The 14120-nt window shown below is 38.8% G+C and overlaps 1 protein-coding gene across 3 annotated transcripts in view; it reads right to left on the reverse strand.

Annotated features, from left to right (window-relative positions):
* The window catches only part of LOC103607080 (dystrobrevin alpha-like), a 50902-nt gene that overhangs the window by 15355 nt on the left and 21427 nt on the right, over nucleotides 1-14120 (reverse strand). For all 3 annotated transcript variants that reach the window (XM_008591631.1, XM_008591632.1, XM_008591630.1), the window contains 2 exons: nucleotides 4597-4684; nucleotides 1321-1418 (listed from right to left, as the gene is read on the reverse strand). In XM_008591631.1, the coding sequence (XP_008589853.1) occupies nucleotides 1321-1418; nucleotides 4597-4684 (186 nt within the window). The remainder of the gene's footprint in view (nucleotides 1-1320; nucleotides 1419-4596; nucleotides 4685-14120) is intronic.

Here is a 14120-nt window from a genome sequence, read left to right on the forward strand (position 1 = left end):
CTATAGGCATGAAATAATTATCACGACTTCCTCCTTTAGTCTACCAGTTTAACCTTACAAGTGACATCAGTGTTTAAGAATCGGATTAAGCGTTAAGACATTTTGGTGCTGTTCTAAAACATATAGAATGTACAAATTGTTCCTATGTTGGACTTACTCAGCACTGAGTTTGAGATCTGACTTAGCTATTCATTATTTTTCTAGTCAGTATGTATTTACTGAGCTTCTACAATGTGCCAGGCATGGTTGTGGGCCTCAGGGGATATTTGGCATTGCTTATGTTCTCAAAGAACTTCCATTTCAGTATGGAAGACAGTAAACAAGGAAACAAACACATAAATATGGTTATTTTAGACAGTGGTAAGTGCCACACACACGTGCACACAGGGTTGTAATACAAAGTGGTTGCTGGTGTGAGCAACATTAGACAGGTGATCTTCAGAAGGTGACATTTGAGCTGAGACTTGAATGATGGGAAAGAGCCATCCATAGAGAGACCCTGAGGAAGAGCTTTCTAGGCTGAGAGAATGACGAGTGTGAAGGATATAAAGACAGAAAGAAGGGGCATGAGGCTGGGGTATGATGAGCAAGGTGAGCTGAGCCCGGACAGGTAGGCAGGAATCAGGTTAGGCAGGATCTTGCAGGTCATGGTAAGAGAAGTGGATTTTAATCGAAATGTGACAGAAAATCATCAGAGGGTTTTTAACCAGGAATAACATGACATGACTTATTTTTTAAAAAATGACAGGTTGGGTTAGGTGTTTGTAGTGGAGATGAAGCAGACAGTTTAGGGGATTTGCTCTGGAGGTAGACTGTGAGTCCCTCTTTGCTGAGTAGAGAAGGATCTGCTGATGGACCGGAGGTGGAGATGTTTGGCTTGAACAACTGGGTTGATGGTGTTGCTCCAAATGCCTCCTTAGTCTGGGGTCCTTACAGGGAGCCTCCCTGGAGAACCTCTTACTTGTATCGAGGTGGTAGAGACACCTTAGCCTAGCACCCAGGAGGGTCCTCTTGTGTTAGACTGTTCTTTAAAAATAAGTTTGTCAGAAAAGGAAAATGAGACTGTCTAGGGGGACAGCATCAGTTGTGTTGACATCTCAGAACAACACACACAAACATACACACAGAGTTTTCTCATGAAGCCTCTGAAGACCTAAAGATCTAAAGACCAGCTTTTCAGAAGCCAGCGTCACTTACTTTAGATGTCTTTCCTTAAATATGCATACAGTGTGAAAATCCCAGAGGCTTTAAAGCACAACTGTAGGTTATTAATGAGTGCGCACGCTGATCACAGAAGCCAGCATGTCTACAAAGCCATACCTGTTCTTGTTCTCTAGTTCTGCAATGAGCTGCCTTTGTTGCTTATTTGCATCAATGGTGAAGGAGATGTCAGGAGCACTTCTTTGCTGAGCTGGCTGCTGTAAAATATGTAGTGTACATGATTTAATATCAGGAATGCGAACCAACGTGTTTGGAAAGACAGGAGTCATGAGACATGCAGACAAGGGAGAGGAAACTATTACTATTCTAACAAAAAAAGCAAATACGTAAAATGAAATTGCCATTCTTCTCTTAAGAACAAACCTTGCTGTGGATCTGGAATACGTCTATGCAATGGAAAGCAGAGTAGAATTCTCTGGCAGGCAAATAAACAAAATATAGGACAAACAGTTTTTTAGCTTTCTGACTTGAAGTCTTGGGGAAGCTATTTTTTTTCTTTTCACACTGTCCCCATTGCAATCATCCTCTCAATGTAGGTGAGCTTACAAAATGCTTTACTGTCGAGATAGCTCTTTCTCTAGATTTACTGTTCAATCACTGTAACGTACAATTAAAAATTTCATAGTTTTTGAGACACAGTTTCTTTTGTTATTCTTTTGGCCAACATACTTTTATGTATTTCTTTATTCATATATGTAATTTTATGTAGGTTACATATATGTGTATATATAACCTATATATAAAAATGTATATATATATATATATATATATATATATGAATCTATCTATTTAAAATTATAATGTATGTATATCTGCTGTTTCCACCTTCACAACACACTGGCTCCTCATTCTTGCTCATGCAATCAGCTTTAACAAATGGTGTATATGCAGTCATAGCTTCCTCATATAATCATATATATCATAAATCATATTATACCATATTTTTATATATATTTCTGTGTATGTGTTTGTGCACTTAGTCAAGGTTTATTTGGCATTGTTTTATAAAAATGGGGTTGGAACATGTACACTTCTTGTGCCTTGCTTTCTTTGCTTTGCAGTACATTATAGAAATTCCTCCCAGCTGATTTTTATTGTTTAAAAAACAAATTTAAAAAATCACAACGAATCTTTCTACCAAAGAATACAACATTTTTATAAATGGCACCTGTTGCCTAAGCCAAACGACATGGAGCAACTCAGCCCACTTTTTAATGTCCAGAAACCTAACTACAGGAATGGTTAAGATGGTAAAGGTCGGACTTTCATAAACTGTTCTATGATTTTTTAATTCACATTTCTTTTTAACAAAGAAATGATTTGTGTTGCTAATGAAGAATTTTGAGGTCCTAAGTTTTCTATCCTAAATGGCTTTCTAAAACTAAGACTGGCATATGGCAGCTTTGACCTGTAGTCCAGGTTTTTCTTCTGAGTTTACTACATAAGTTTCTCTTTCTTGCACATATGTTATATTGATAAAAGGTAGAAACTTGTCTGAGCCGGTTGTGGATTTCGGTCATTGCTTTGCTGTTCATATAAATTCATCAGGAATTATCCAGACAGAATGGACCCAATTAATGACCTTTCTATCTCCTTTCTAACTTGGTGACATCTTACTAATCATGATTTATTTAGCTAATCATACAATTCTTGATATGAGATTATGAAGAGATTTGCAAAGGAACTAGAATTAATATGTGGATGATATCTTTTATGATGGGTTCACAAAGGTTACATATCATATACATAGGCAAAGAAAACAGGTAGCTTATGTTTTTGAGAAAGATATGGAACACAGACTGGTGAAGTTAGTGCACATATAAATAATAACATGGGCATAGAGATTTAGCACTCCACCAGGGCTCACTAATTCTAATGTTGGCTGTAGGGAGAAACCCAAATGAGAGAAGGGGCCAGGGGTAGGAGTTGTGGCAAAGTGCTGATTGCTTGCTTTGTCCAAAGCAGACAGAGAATGTCTCTATCCTCACTGCTTGTTGCCATAAGGAACATGCACCCAGTCTTGCCAGTCTTTCACGATAAGCTGAAAATACAGAGTTTTAAGGAAAACCATCTGATTTGCAAATACTGACAACTAAAAAAGAACCGAATACACCGTGGGGACCAACAGAACATTCCTGGGGGACAAATTTGGTCTGTAGGCTGCCATTTTGGGACTGCTGGTTTATGCGGCACTTTTGTACATTTTATTATTGCATTTGACCATAAAAACAGGTAGCGCTGGCGCTTATAATAATTATTGTAATTATACCTACTTAGAGATGAGGAAACTGAAGTTAAAGAAGTAGTGCTTTGCATAAGATCATGGAAAGCTGGGACTCACACTCAAAAGTCTACATTGCTAATCCCACATCACATCCTCTGTCTATAAAGGTATATGTATGGATAAAAGCAACAAAAGCTGGAAAAGAGGTTTTTCCAGAAAACTTGTTTTGCCTTTCAAGTGACTCCCAAGGGGTTGCTTGTATTAAAATCTAGTTCTCCTAAACTCTCAGCTGACTTCATTTTAATTTTCTTTAACTCATTTGTTCATTCTTTATGGCATTTAAGATTTCATATACTCCAATTATATCTCTGTTTTACCACATCTGATATTTGGGCCATATGGTACACTTTTAGCCTGCCCTGGATCCCTTCCCATCTTGTTCATGGTAGTTTCTAGCAGTGTTACAGTCACTGATGTCACAGAGAGCAAGTGTCAGCTCTAATGCAGTGGGTTACTACGTGGCTCCCATCTGGAATCAGCATGAAGGCCTCTGACAGCAGCAGCATTTGATGCGAGGGGTCAGGCAACAGCTTCCTCGCTTGTTCCCTAATGCTCACTGTCCTTTATGATGCACCGGTCATGGCTCACTTTCAGTTCAGCAAAGAAGAATTCTGAATAAAAGTGTCAAATTGATTGTTGCTTTTGTTTTAGAGACACAAGCAAATGGAGAAAGATATTCACCCTATTGCATCTGCTAGTATATTTTAAGTGTCACTTGCAACTGTTCTGCTTAAAACCTAGTGTCTACACTAAACATACTCTCTTTAAACCCATTAAAGGAATCACAACCAGTCCTCAAACCCTTCCTCAGGTCCTCACATGGGGATGACACTGGGTAACGGGGGCTGTAGGGCTTCCAGCTCAACCGCAGTATCATGCTACTGAGATGATTTTGTTCCTCATGTCTGCCATTTTTAAGCTGGCAATTCACCACCAAGATACCATAAACATTGCAACGAATGCGTGAACAATAAATTAGCACAAATTGTCCTGGTAACTAGTACCTGCTATACTGATAACAATAAACGTGATGTATGAAATTCAGGGATCTCGGACACAAACAGAAGAATCGTTTCACTCGAACTACTTACAGACGAGGAGGACTCTGCTGCCAGTCTTGCTGCATACCTGGCGATCAACCTGTGTTCTTCGTCAAGCCGGTTTGAACTCTCAAGCATACTATCAAGAACAAAGCAAAAGGAAACTCTTAGGCAACTGAGAAAGATTGATATATTCATATTACCACCAGGGGTTTTTGCTATTTAAATTTTTTAGTGCAAAAATTTGATTTGCCAGCTATACAAAATCCTGTTAGGTTAATAATCTCAGACTTGGATTTATGACATGATCATGTGGCCAGAAAGTCATTAATAAATCTTGTCTTCAGTTGATTTAATTGTCTTACTAAGAAAGCTCCAAAGAGAAGTGACTTTTCTGATCAACATTTCTGATGTAAGAATAATTTATTTTTAATCTAATTTTCCTGCCTTTAACATTTTTATATCCCTATTATACAAGTAATGCATGTCCATAATCAATGCATTAGAAAATATGAAAGCAAGAATAAAGAAAGAAAAAAACCAAAAATAATAACAACCATGGTCAGCACTCCATGATCTGCACCTGCTGGATTTCACATGCTTGTGTAATCCCCTCCCCTTTAACATGCGCTGGACTTACTGACTTGCTTCTAATGAATAAAATATGGCAAAAGACATAGAATGTCACTTCTAATATTGGGTTATAAAAAGACCATGGCTTCCATCTTGGGCATCAGCTCTGTGGAAAGGCCCATGTGATGAGAGATCCAAGCCAGTCAATAACCATGTGAATGAATCCACACTGGTAGAACCTTCAGATGAGACCACAGACTGAGCTGATGGCTTGATGGCAACCTCATGGAAATCCTTGAACCAGAGGCACCTAGCTAAGCCAAACCTAAATTCCTGACCAACAGAAACTGTAAGATAATAAATGTTAATTGCTTTAAGCTGCTACATTTTGGGGTGATGTGTTATTCAACAAGAGATAACTAATACAGTTCTTATCTATAATATTACTATCCAGGTGACCTGCTTTTTATATTTACTTCCAGAGAAGTAGAATTACAGTGGAGGCTCTCAGTGATATTAATGAGAATTGTTTAGTGTCTCATAAATTTATAGAAACTGTTCATGCTAGAATAAGTTTGATCTGAGTCCCTAAGAACTAATGCAAATGGAAGTATTATCAATTCTTCCATATTTCAGAAAATTTCATTCTCTGAAGCCTGTGATTCAAGACTAACTTTTGGGAGCCATTAAAAAAATTATTTGAAGCATACCAATAGCACTGATCCTGTTAACAGACTAGTGGGTTGTAGTTTGGCTTATCAGTTTTTATAGTATGTATCAGGTCAGAATCAAGATTAGAAACTAGTTCCTCTTATTCCCAAACATATTTATATTCTTTTTTTTTTCCTTTTTGTCTTTTTTACTGACCGGCAACGGGATCGCAACCCTCGGTGCTGCACCTGCACCGCGCTCAGCCAGCGAGCAGGAACCGGTCTCCACATGGGATCCGAACCCTCGGTGGGAGCGCCGCCACGCTCCCAAGCGGCGCACTCTCCAGTGCGCCACCGGGCCGGCCCCAACATATTTATATTCTTTTCCATCGATTCTTATACTTAAGCCTGTTCCTTAAAGAAAAAAGTTCATAGTCATGAATATACATTAAAAGAGACACACTCCTATGCCAACATTAAGGTTGTAAGTATTATCCATTATAAAAACTTGGAACCATTTGAAGTAACTGCTATGGTTTGGATGCGCTTTGTCCCTGTCAAAACTCATGTTGAGGGCCGAGCCCGTGGCGCACTCGGGAGAGTGCTGCACTGGGAGTGCAGCTATGCTCCCGCCGCGGGTTTGGATCCTATATAGGGATGACCGGTGCGCTCACTGGCTGAGCGCAGTGTGGGCGACACCACGCCAAGGGTTGTGATCCCCTTACCAGTCACGGAAAAAGACAAAACAAACAAACAAAAAAAACCCCAAACACTCATGTTGAAATTTGATCCCCAAGATAGCAGTGTTGGGAGGTGGGACCTGGTGGGAGGTGTTCGGGTTATGGGGCTGGATCCCTCGTGAATAGATTAATGTCCTCCTGTGGGGGTGAGTGAGTTCTCCCTCTTGCAAGAATGAAATAGTTCCTGAGAAAGCAGGTTGTTAAAGAGTCTGCCTTCCTCTGTTTCTCTCTCTTGCTTCCTCTCCACCATGTGATCTCTTTGCACATAACTTTCCCATTCACTTTCCCCATGAGTGGAAGCAGCTTAAGGCCCTCACCAGATACAGCTGCCCAAACTTGAACTTCCCAGCCACCAGAACATGAGTCCAATAAACCTCTTTTCTTTATAAATTACCCAGCCTCAGGTATTCTGGTATAATAACACTAAATGAACTAAGAAAGTAACATGCAATTATATTTATTTATATGTTTATTTACATATAAAGTAGATGTGCAATAACCTTTGTTCTAAATCAATGAGAAGATGAGTGATAATCATTATGTGTGTCCAGCATATTGGCTATGTCATTTCCAGATAGTTCGTCCCTGGGTGGCTGAGTCCACTTCTGTAACATTTCTTTTCTGGTCATTTGTAAGACATTCCTGTCTCCACTATCTGTGCTATAGTCTATCTACCTCACATATGTAAAGTACACCTATTTTAATCCTGAATACTTCCACTTTAGCTTTAGCCCTTTTCTCTGGGCTACAACAAATTACTAAAATATTCCTGAATTTCCCTACTTACCAACTTACTTCTCCATCCTCTGTCTTTTTCTTTTTTTTTTTTTTCGTGTCCGGCAACGGATCGCAACCCTCAGTGTCGCGCCCGTACCGGACTGGGACCGGCAACGGGATCGCAACCCTCGGTGTTGCTCCCACACCTCGCTCAGCCGGTCTGTACGTGGGATCCGAACCCTCGGCGGGAGCGCCACCGCGCTTCCCAAGCGGCGCACTGTAGCAGTGCGCCACCGGGCCGGCCCGACTTCTCCATCCTCTGAAAAAGAGGCTTCTCTTTCCTTTTGCCCAGATGAGATAACACATGTAAAAAGCATTAAGCTGGCACTGATGCCTGGAGTACATTAAGTGCTCAGACATGTTAGTTAATACAATGTTATTATTATTTTGCCTCTTAAGTAGTCTGTTCAGATTCATTAATGATTCATGTCTTTTTCAAATTGTCAGGTACCATCCAGCAGCTATCTAGAGCAGTGCTTCTCAAACTTTAAAGAGTAAGCTTATCATTTGGGGATCTTGTGAAATTGCAGTTTCTGATTCTGTAGTGGGGTGGGGAGGGGGTAGGTTGCAGGGTGGGACCTGGGAATCTGCATTTCTAACAAGCTGCCAAGAGATGTTGATACTACTGGTCCTGTGTAGTGGTCCAAGAACAACACTTTGAGTAGCAAGGATCAGGAGATCTTGAAAACAAAATGGAAAATACAAATACAGGAAATAAAGCCCAAAGGCAAACCATATAAAAAAGATTATTTTTCATGAGTATTTAACTGATATCCATGGAGCATGTGTGATATTTAACAAACTTTCTGTTAAGATAGAAAATTCTAGGATACAGGGCTCATATAATGTGTAGTATCAATCTCAGTGGATTGATATTTCAATCAGCATACAAATCTAGACTTGGAATAAAAAAATAATTTTAGTAGCAAAAGGCAGAATTAGTTCTGGAAAATTGATGCTTTAAAGCAGATGTTTGTCTTTATAAAACAATGTCTGCACTCTGCAGTGGTTAAAAATAACCAAAAAAAAAAAATTTCTTATTATAGCTTACTAAGAAAGACAGAATTACACTGTCTTTGCTTTAAATATAAAACTACTCCACAAAAAGACAATTTGATTTGACTTTAACATGCTTATCTTTCTTATTATAGCTTACTAAGAAAGACAGAATTACACTGTCATTGCTTTAAATATAAAACTACTCCACAAAAAGACAATTTGATTTGACTTTAACATGCTTATCATTTCTTGCTTGTGTATTAGAGACTATATGCCTAATTCAACACAGTTGGTGCAGACAGCAGGGCCCATTGCTCCAAGCCCAGGACGATGATCCGTTTGACTCCTTGAAGGTGACTTTGTCAGGAGCACTTGTGAGTGTTTTGATAAATACATAATTTTAAAAACCTTGATGAAAAACTTTGTGATAAAAGTGTCTTTTATCATGAATGACCAGCAAGAATAAATAACACGCAGGTTACATAAAAAAGCCTCCTGGAAATGTACGACATGAAGATATGGGGTTCTGTCTGGTAAGCGATAACTCATACTTCCATGCCTTTCCTCCCCCAGCACTGAGTGTACTAGGCCTGGTGTGATATATTACCCGTTTGTGCGCACGAACGATTTATGAGTCCACATGTGCCATTTCAGCATGTTCAAATTATACAAGGGTGAATGAGGCATTCCTCTGATAAATTCCATTATTTCAGGACTTCAATTACAAATAGTTGAAAATGAATGGCCAATAATCCCTAAATCATTAAAATAAATACTGATTCCAACACTTTCTCTAGCCTTAGCCATTCATTTCAGGATTTTATAATCAGTAATCTTGCTACAAGACTGTGATGAATTAAAAAGTGGCTGCTGGGTTGACTGCATTGTAGGGTAGTAAAGTCCATTATTTTGAAAGCTGTCTACTTCCTACTGTAAATGCATGGCCAGTGTTTGTTGCTAGTGATTTCAAAATGGCATTCTAGGAAACTCAAGTGGCCCCAGCTACGCTAGGATTTACTATACTGTAAGTTAGCAAAGATTTCTGGGAACTCAGGGTTTATTCACATTTCTTTGATTTCTCTGTTGGCCTGTTCTCACTACCAGGGTGGGGCAGTCCACCAAAAAAACAGTGTGATCCAAAGGGCACTTGAAATGTGTCTAGATTTTTCCTTAATAATTTCCTATTTGTCTGGATGGTGACAGTAATTTTATCACTAGAGATTAATTTTTAAGGCCACTAGGTCTCATGTAGTATATTTTTATTAAAATGCAAATAGCTAATGGGAAGATTATGGCCTGAGATGGCTTTAGTAGTTAACACTTAATTGGAGGATTCCTTTATCAGATTATTTCTTACCTTTTGCACATGGTTGAGAGCAAAAACCTGTGGACCCAGAGTGCTGTGCAGGTGCTCAGGAGTCAGCAAGGACAAGAGGGGCGGGGTGCAAAGGAATGAAGTGACACTGGGGCCTGAGCAGCGGTTTGATGGGACTGAAGAGCAAGGTTGGAAACTAACTCTCAAAGCTAAAATTGTTGGCCCTTTAATGAGTGATTTGAAAGGAAAAGACGAGAAATCATGAAATAGCAATATTCATGGATAATAATAATAAAAAGTTACTATAATAATGGCTTCTCTTAGGAATGCCTTCAAACTCTTTTACTGAGAGCTGGACTTTAACAACCTGCGACGTTACAATCAAGGTCATACGTTCTACCTTCTACAAACTCTTGAATTCCTCCACTTCCTTCTATGCCAACTGTCCCAGATGAGCTCCAGGCTACTGTCACCTTCTCCTGAATTACTATGAAGCCCTCTCAACCGGTTGCTCAGACTTTAGACATATATAACTTCCTTCCAATTCATTTTTTATCGTGTAGTTGGTGATCTTTAAAAAAATGAAGCTGGCTGTAACACTCCTATGCCTAAAATCCTTCAATAGCTTCTCATTTCTCAAAATCCTAAATAAAACTTGTAAGGTCCTGCATAACCTAGCTTCATCCTTTACCTCAATTACTCTAGTAGTCTGACCACACTTAACTTCCTCAAATGCACCATGTTCTCTCCGCCTTGCCCAATCTCTCTGACTCTTCCACCCACTTCCACATGGCTAATTCCTCTTCGTCCTGGTGCTAGCTTTAGCTGCCATTTCCTATCCTTACCTCCAACCTCCAAGTTCAGGTTTATTGTCCCTCGTATATTCCATAGCATGCTGCACTGCATTTATACGTTATCCCTCTGCATTTTAATTGCCTTTTCACTTGTGTTTATCCTTCACTGAACTATGTCTTTGAGGGCAGAATGGTTCAATCTTTTCACAATCAGATCTTTAGTGTTTCGCACAGTGCGTGGAACACAGCGGGAGTTACGTGAGAATTAGTTGGACAAAAAGATGAGTAAAGGTCAGCCTTCTTAGGTTGCAATGTCATGGTCACTGGCCCACCTCCTGCATATCCTTGCCTCTGCATGCACCCTCAACACTTAGAGAAATCAGAAGAATGCAGATGAAATATTGCACTCTAACACCAGCCATGCCATCTAAAATCGAACTGTAAATCATCCACATTTGGCAGAGTTAAAAATCAAGATATGCTCTGTTGCTGCGTACAAACTCCTCATCTGCTTTGTATAGGTGCTAACACTCATAGAGATGTCGTTTTACTCATTCATATTTATCAACATCAGATCTTCCCCATCCCCAATCATGGCACGTTCTCTTTTGGTTCACTTTGTTTTTGCTGTTGTTTTAAAGATTAGGAAAGCAGATGGCTTCTGGAAGAGGTAAGTTCCCACTCAAAAGAAACGCTACTCTTAGGAGGGCTCAGTAGCTTATAGGGATGTTATAAAAAAGCAGGTGAAAGGTTGGACTGAATCATTTCTGGATCCAAACCCCAGCCTTCTCGCTTACTAGCTGTGTGACTTTGGGCAAGTCAATTAACTTCTCTGATCCTCAGTTTTCTCGTCTATAAAACAGGGATACAATGGTAACCTACCTCATGGCTTGTTGGGAGCATTACTACGTAAAGTGCTTAGAGCAGTGCTGGGCACATGGGAGCTACTCTATGGGAGTAACTATTATTCTTTTTACTTTTATCCCTAAAGGCAGGTAACACTGTCTTGGAATTACCATTTCTGCCCCATCACTTCCTTATCTATAAGAGCTACTCTATGGGAGTAACTATTATTCTTTTTACTTTTATCTCTAAAGGCAGGTAACACTGTCTTGGAATTACCATTTCTGCCCCATCACTTCCTTATCTATAAATTAGCTTTCTGGTCAAGAAAATGTGAGTGATTGGTTATTGGCCAGTATTCTAGGTTATACCAAGAAGAATAAAGACAATTTAGTTGAATCAATGAAGAATTTTACAAAAGCAATAGGTGGTTTTTATAGCTCTGATTTTCTAAGCAAAGGGAGAAATTAGCCAATTATGTTAGCTTTATCTTCTTTCTCCTTGCTCCAGTATGCAAAGCTGCATACTATCATGACTTTCTAATCAAAATGTCCTCTTTGTACAATTTATCAAGCAACATATGAGACCATGTCCTATCCTGAAGTCTTTATTTTAAGCACATTTGGAGAAAGTGCGTTCTGAAGTTCATCCATTCAACAACAAAATAAGAGCCCATAAGATATCAGTTTATTTCTACCATATAATAAACAGAATTTTAAAATTTAACTCATTATATGCCTTTAATCCTATTTTAGAATTAAGTGGGAAACTAATATTGAGTTATTCCCGTGTGTCCATAACTGTGCTAGCTAATTTGTACCTAAACTACATCAGATAGATAGTGTCACTCTCATTTTCCATGGAAACTTAAAATGTAATAGAATTTATCACAGGGAGATGAACTGATCTTAAAATCAGTTTACCATCTGATTATGCTGAGCAAACCTATGCAGGCACAACACAGCCATTGCAGATATGTGCATTGGTTGTGTAACATTCTTCAGATTTACATTTCTAGGATTCTAAGGAAATATCTTTCTCAGAAGTCCAGTTCTATCATCAAACCTACTAAAAATTTTACTGAAGAAAAGGAGTAACGTTAATGGGAAATGAAAACTCATCTAAATGAGACACTGTCAGTAGGTGTGGATAACACTTTCTTTTTTCTTTCAACAGGTTGTAATAAACTTGCATTTTTCAAAATCAACATTTACTGAAAAGATTCAATCAAATCTTAGTCTACACATTAAAGGTATTAAAGCATACAACTGAGGGAATTGAGTGTTGAAGTGTGTTATGGACTCAATTGTGTCTCTCTCCCAAAATTCATATGTTGAAGATCTAACACCCCAGTGTCAGAATGTGACTGCATTTGGAGATGGGGCCTTTAAAGAAGTAATTAAGACTAAATGAGGTCATAGAGGTGGGGCCCTAATCTAATATGACTGGTGTCATTTTGAGAAGAGGAAGAGACACCAAGGATGCTTGGACCCAGAGAAAAGGTTATGTAAGGATTCAGTGGGAAGGTGGCTGTCTGCAAGTCAAGGGGAGAGGCCTCAAGAGAAACCACCCTGCCGGCACCTTGGTCTTGTATTTCCATCCTCCAGAACTGTGAGAAAATACATTTCTGTTGTATTTCTGCCACCTAGTCTATGGTATTTTGTTATGGCTTCCTTAGCGAAATAATACAAAGTGCAAGAAACCAGGCAGCATTAAATAAAGCTTTTTTCTTCCTGCCTGATATAATTTTTAGTTTTTTTAAAAGTTGCTTTTGCTACATCCGTGAATTGTCTTTGCCAGTGCTTGTCTTTGTCCATGTTTACCACCTCTATCTATGTAAAGCCTAATATTTCACTTTTTTCATCTACCTTATATTCGTATGCTAAATTTCAATTTAAGGGCTACTCTGTAATAGTGATTTTTTAAATAGTAAAAATATTTATTTTACTAGTAAAAAAGGTTTCTGAGTACTTCTAACAACTTAGTTTAGGGTAAGAGAAAATTTTATACCTATGGCACTAGCAATATTCTACAAATCAACATATGTTTGTTGGGTACCTACTGTGTGCCAGGCACTGTTCTAGATGTCAGAGATATAGTGGTGAACAAGTCAGAGAGGGTTATTGCACCATAGAAGTGAAGATAGAGAGTAAACTCAGCCAGTCAGCCATCCAACCAACCAACAAGGCAGCTATCCAGGCAGCCAACCAGACAACCAACCAACCAGCCAGTGATTGCAATTATTAAAAGAAAGAAATAAATAGCATGACATGATAGAAACTAATAGGGGAGACCTACCAGGGGAAGTGCTTTTAATCTAAGATTAGAAGCCAGAGAAGAAGCCAGTGTATATCCATATGGAAGGAAGAGGAAAGGTGAGAGGGAAGAGTGATCTAGACAGAGGGAAGAGCTAGTAGTATGGTCTTGAGGTAGGAAAGGGCTTGGCTTGTTTTAGGAATTGACCGAAAGCTGATGTGACTAAGAATTGTGATTGAATGGAAGAATGCCATGAGAACTGTAGGCAAGAGCTAGATCACACATAGGTTTGTAGATCATGGTGAGGGGTCTGGATTATAAACTCAATACAATAGGAATCTATTAAAGGGTTTTAAGCAAGCAAGTTAATAATAACTTAGACCTCACATATGAAATCCAGATATAGGCATTCTTAGAATGAGGTGGATGTCTTTTTTCCCCAAGCATAAAATATTGTGGAGCAATTTTAAACTAGTTAGATTATCAATCCATTTAGCAAGCAATATATTGGCAATACAAATGTACAATTTCTTGCACTTGAGAAAAACATTAGCAGAACAATTTTAACCTAGTTATATGAGATCTGGAGTCTAACCAGGTGACAGCAATTGATCATGATAGCAAAGTA

Source organism: Galeopterus variegatus, unplaced genomic scaffold (genome assembly GCF_000696425.1).
Source record: "Galeopterus variegatus unplaced genomic scaffold, G_variegatus-3.0.2 Scaffold7092, whole genome shotgun sequence".
NCBI classification, from domain to species: domain Eukaryota; kingdom Metazoa; phylum Chordata; class Mammalia; order Dermoptera; family Cynocephalidae; genus Galeopterus; species Galeopterus variegatus.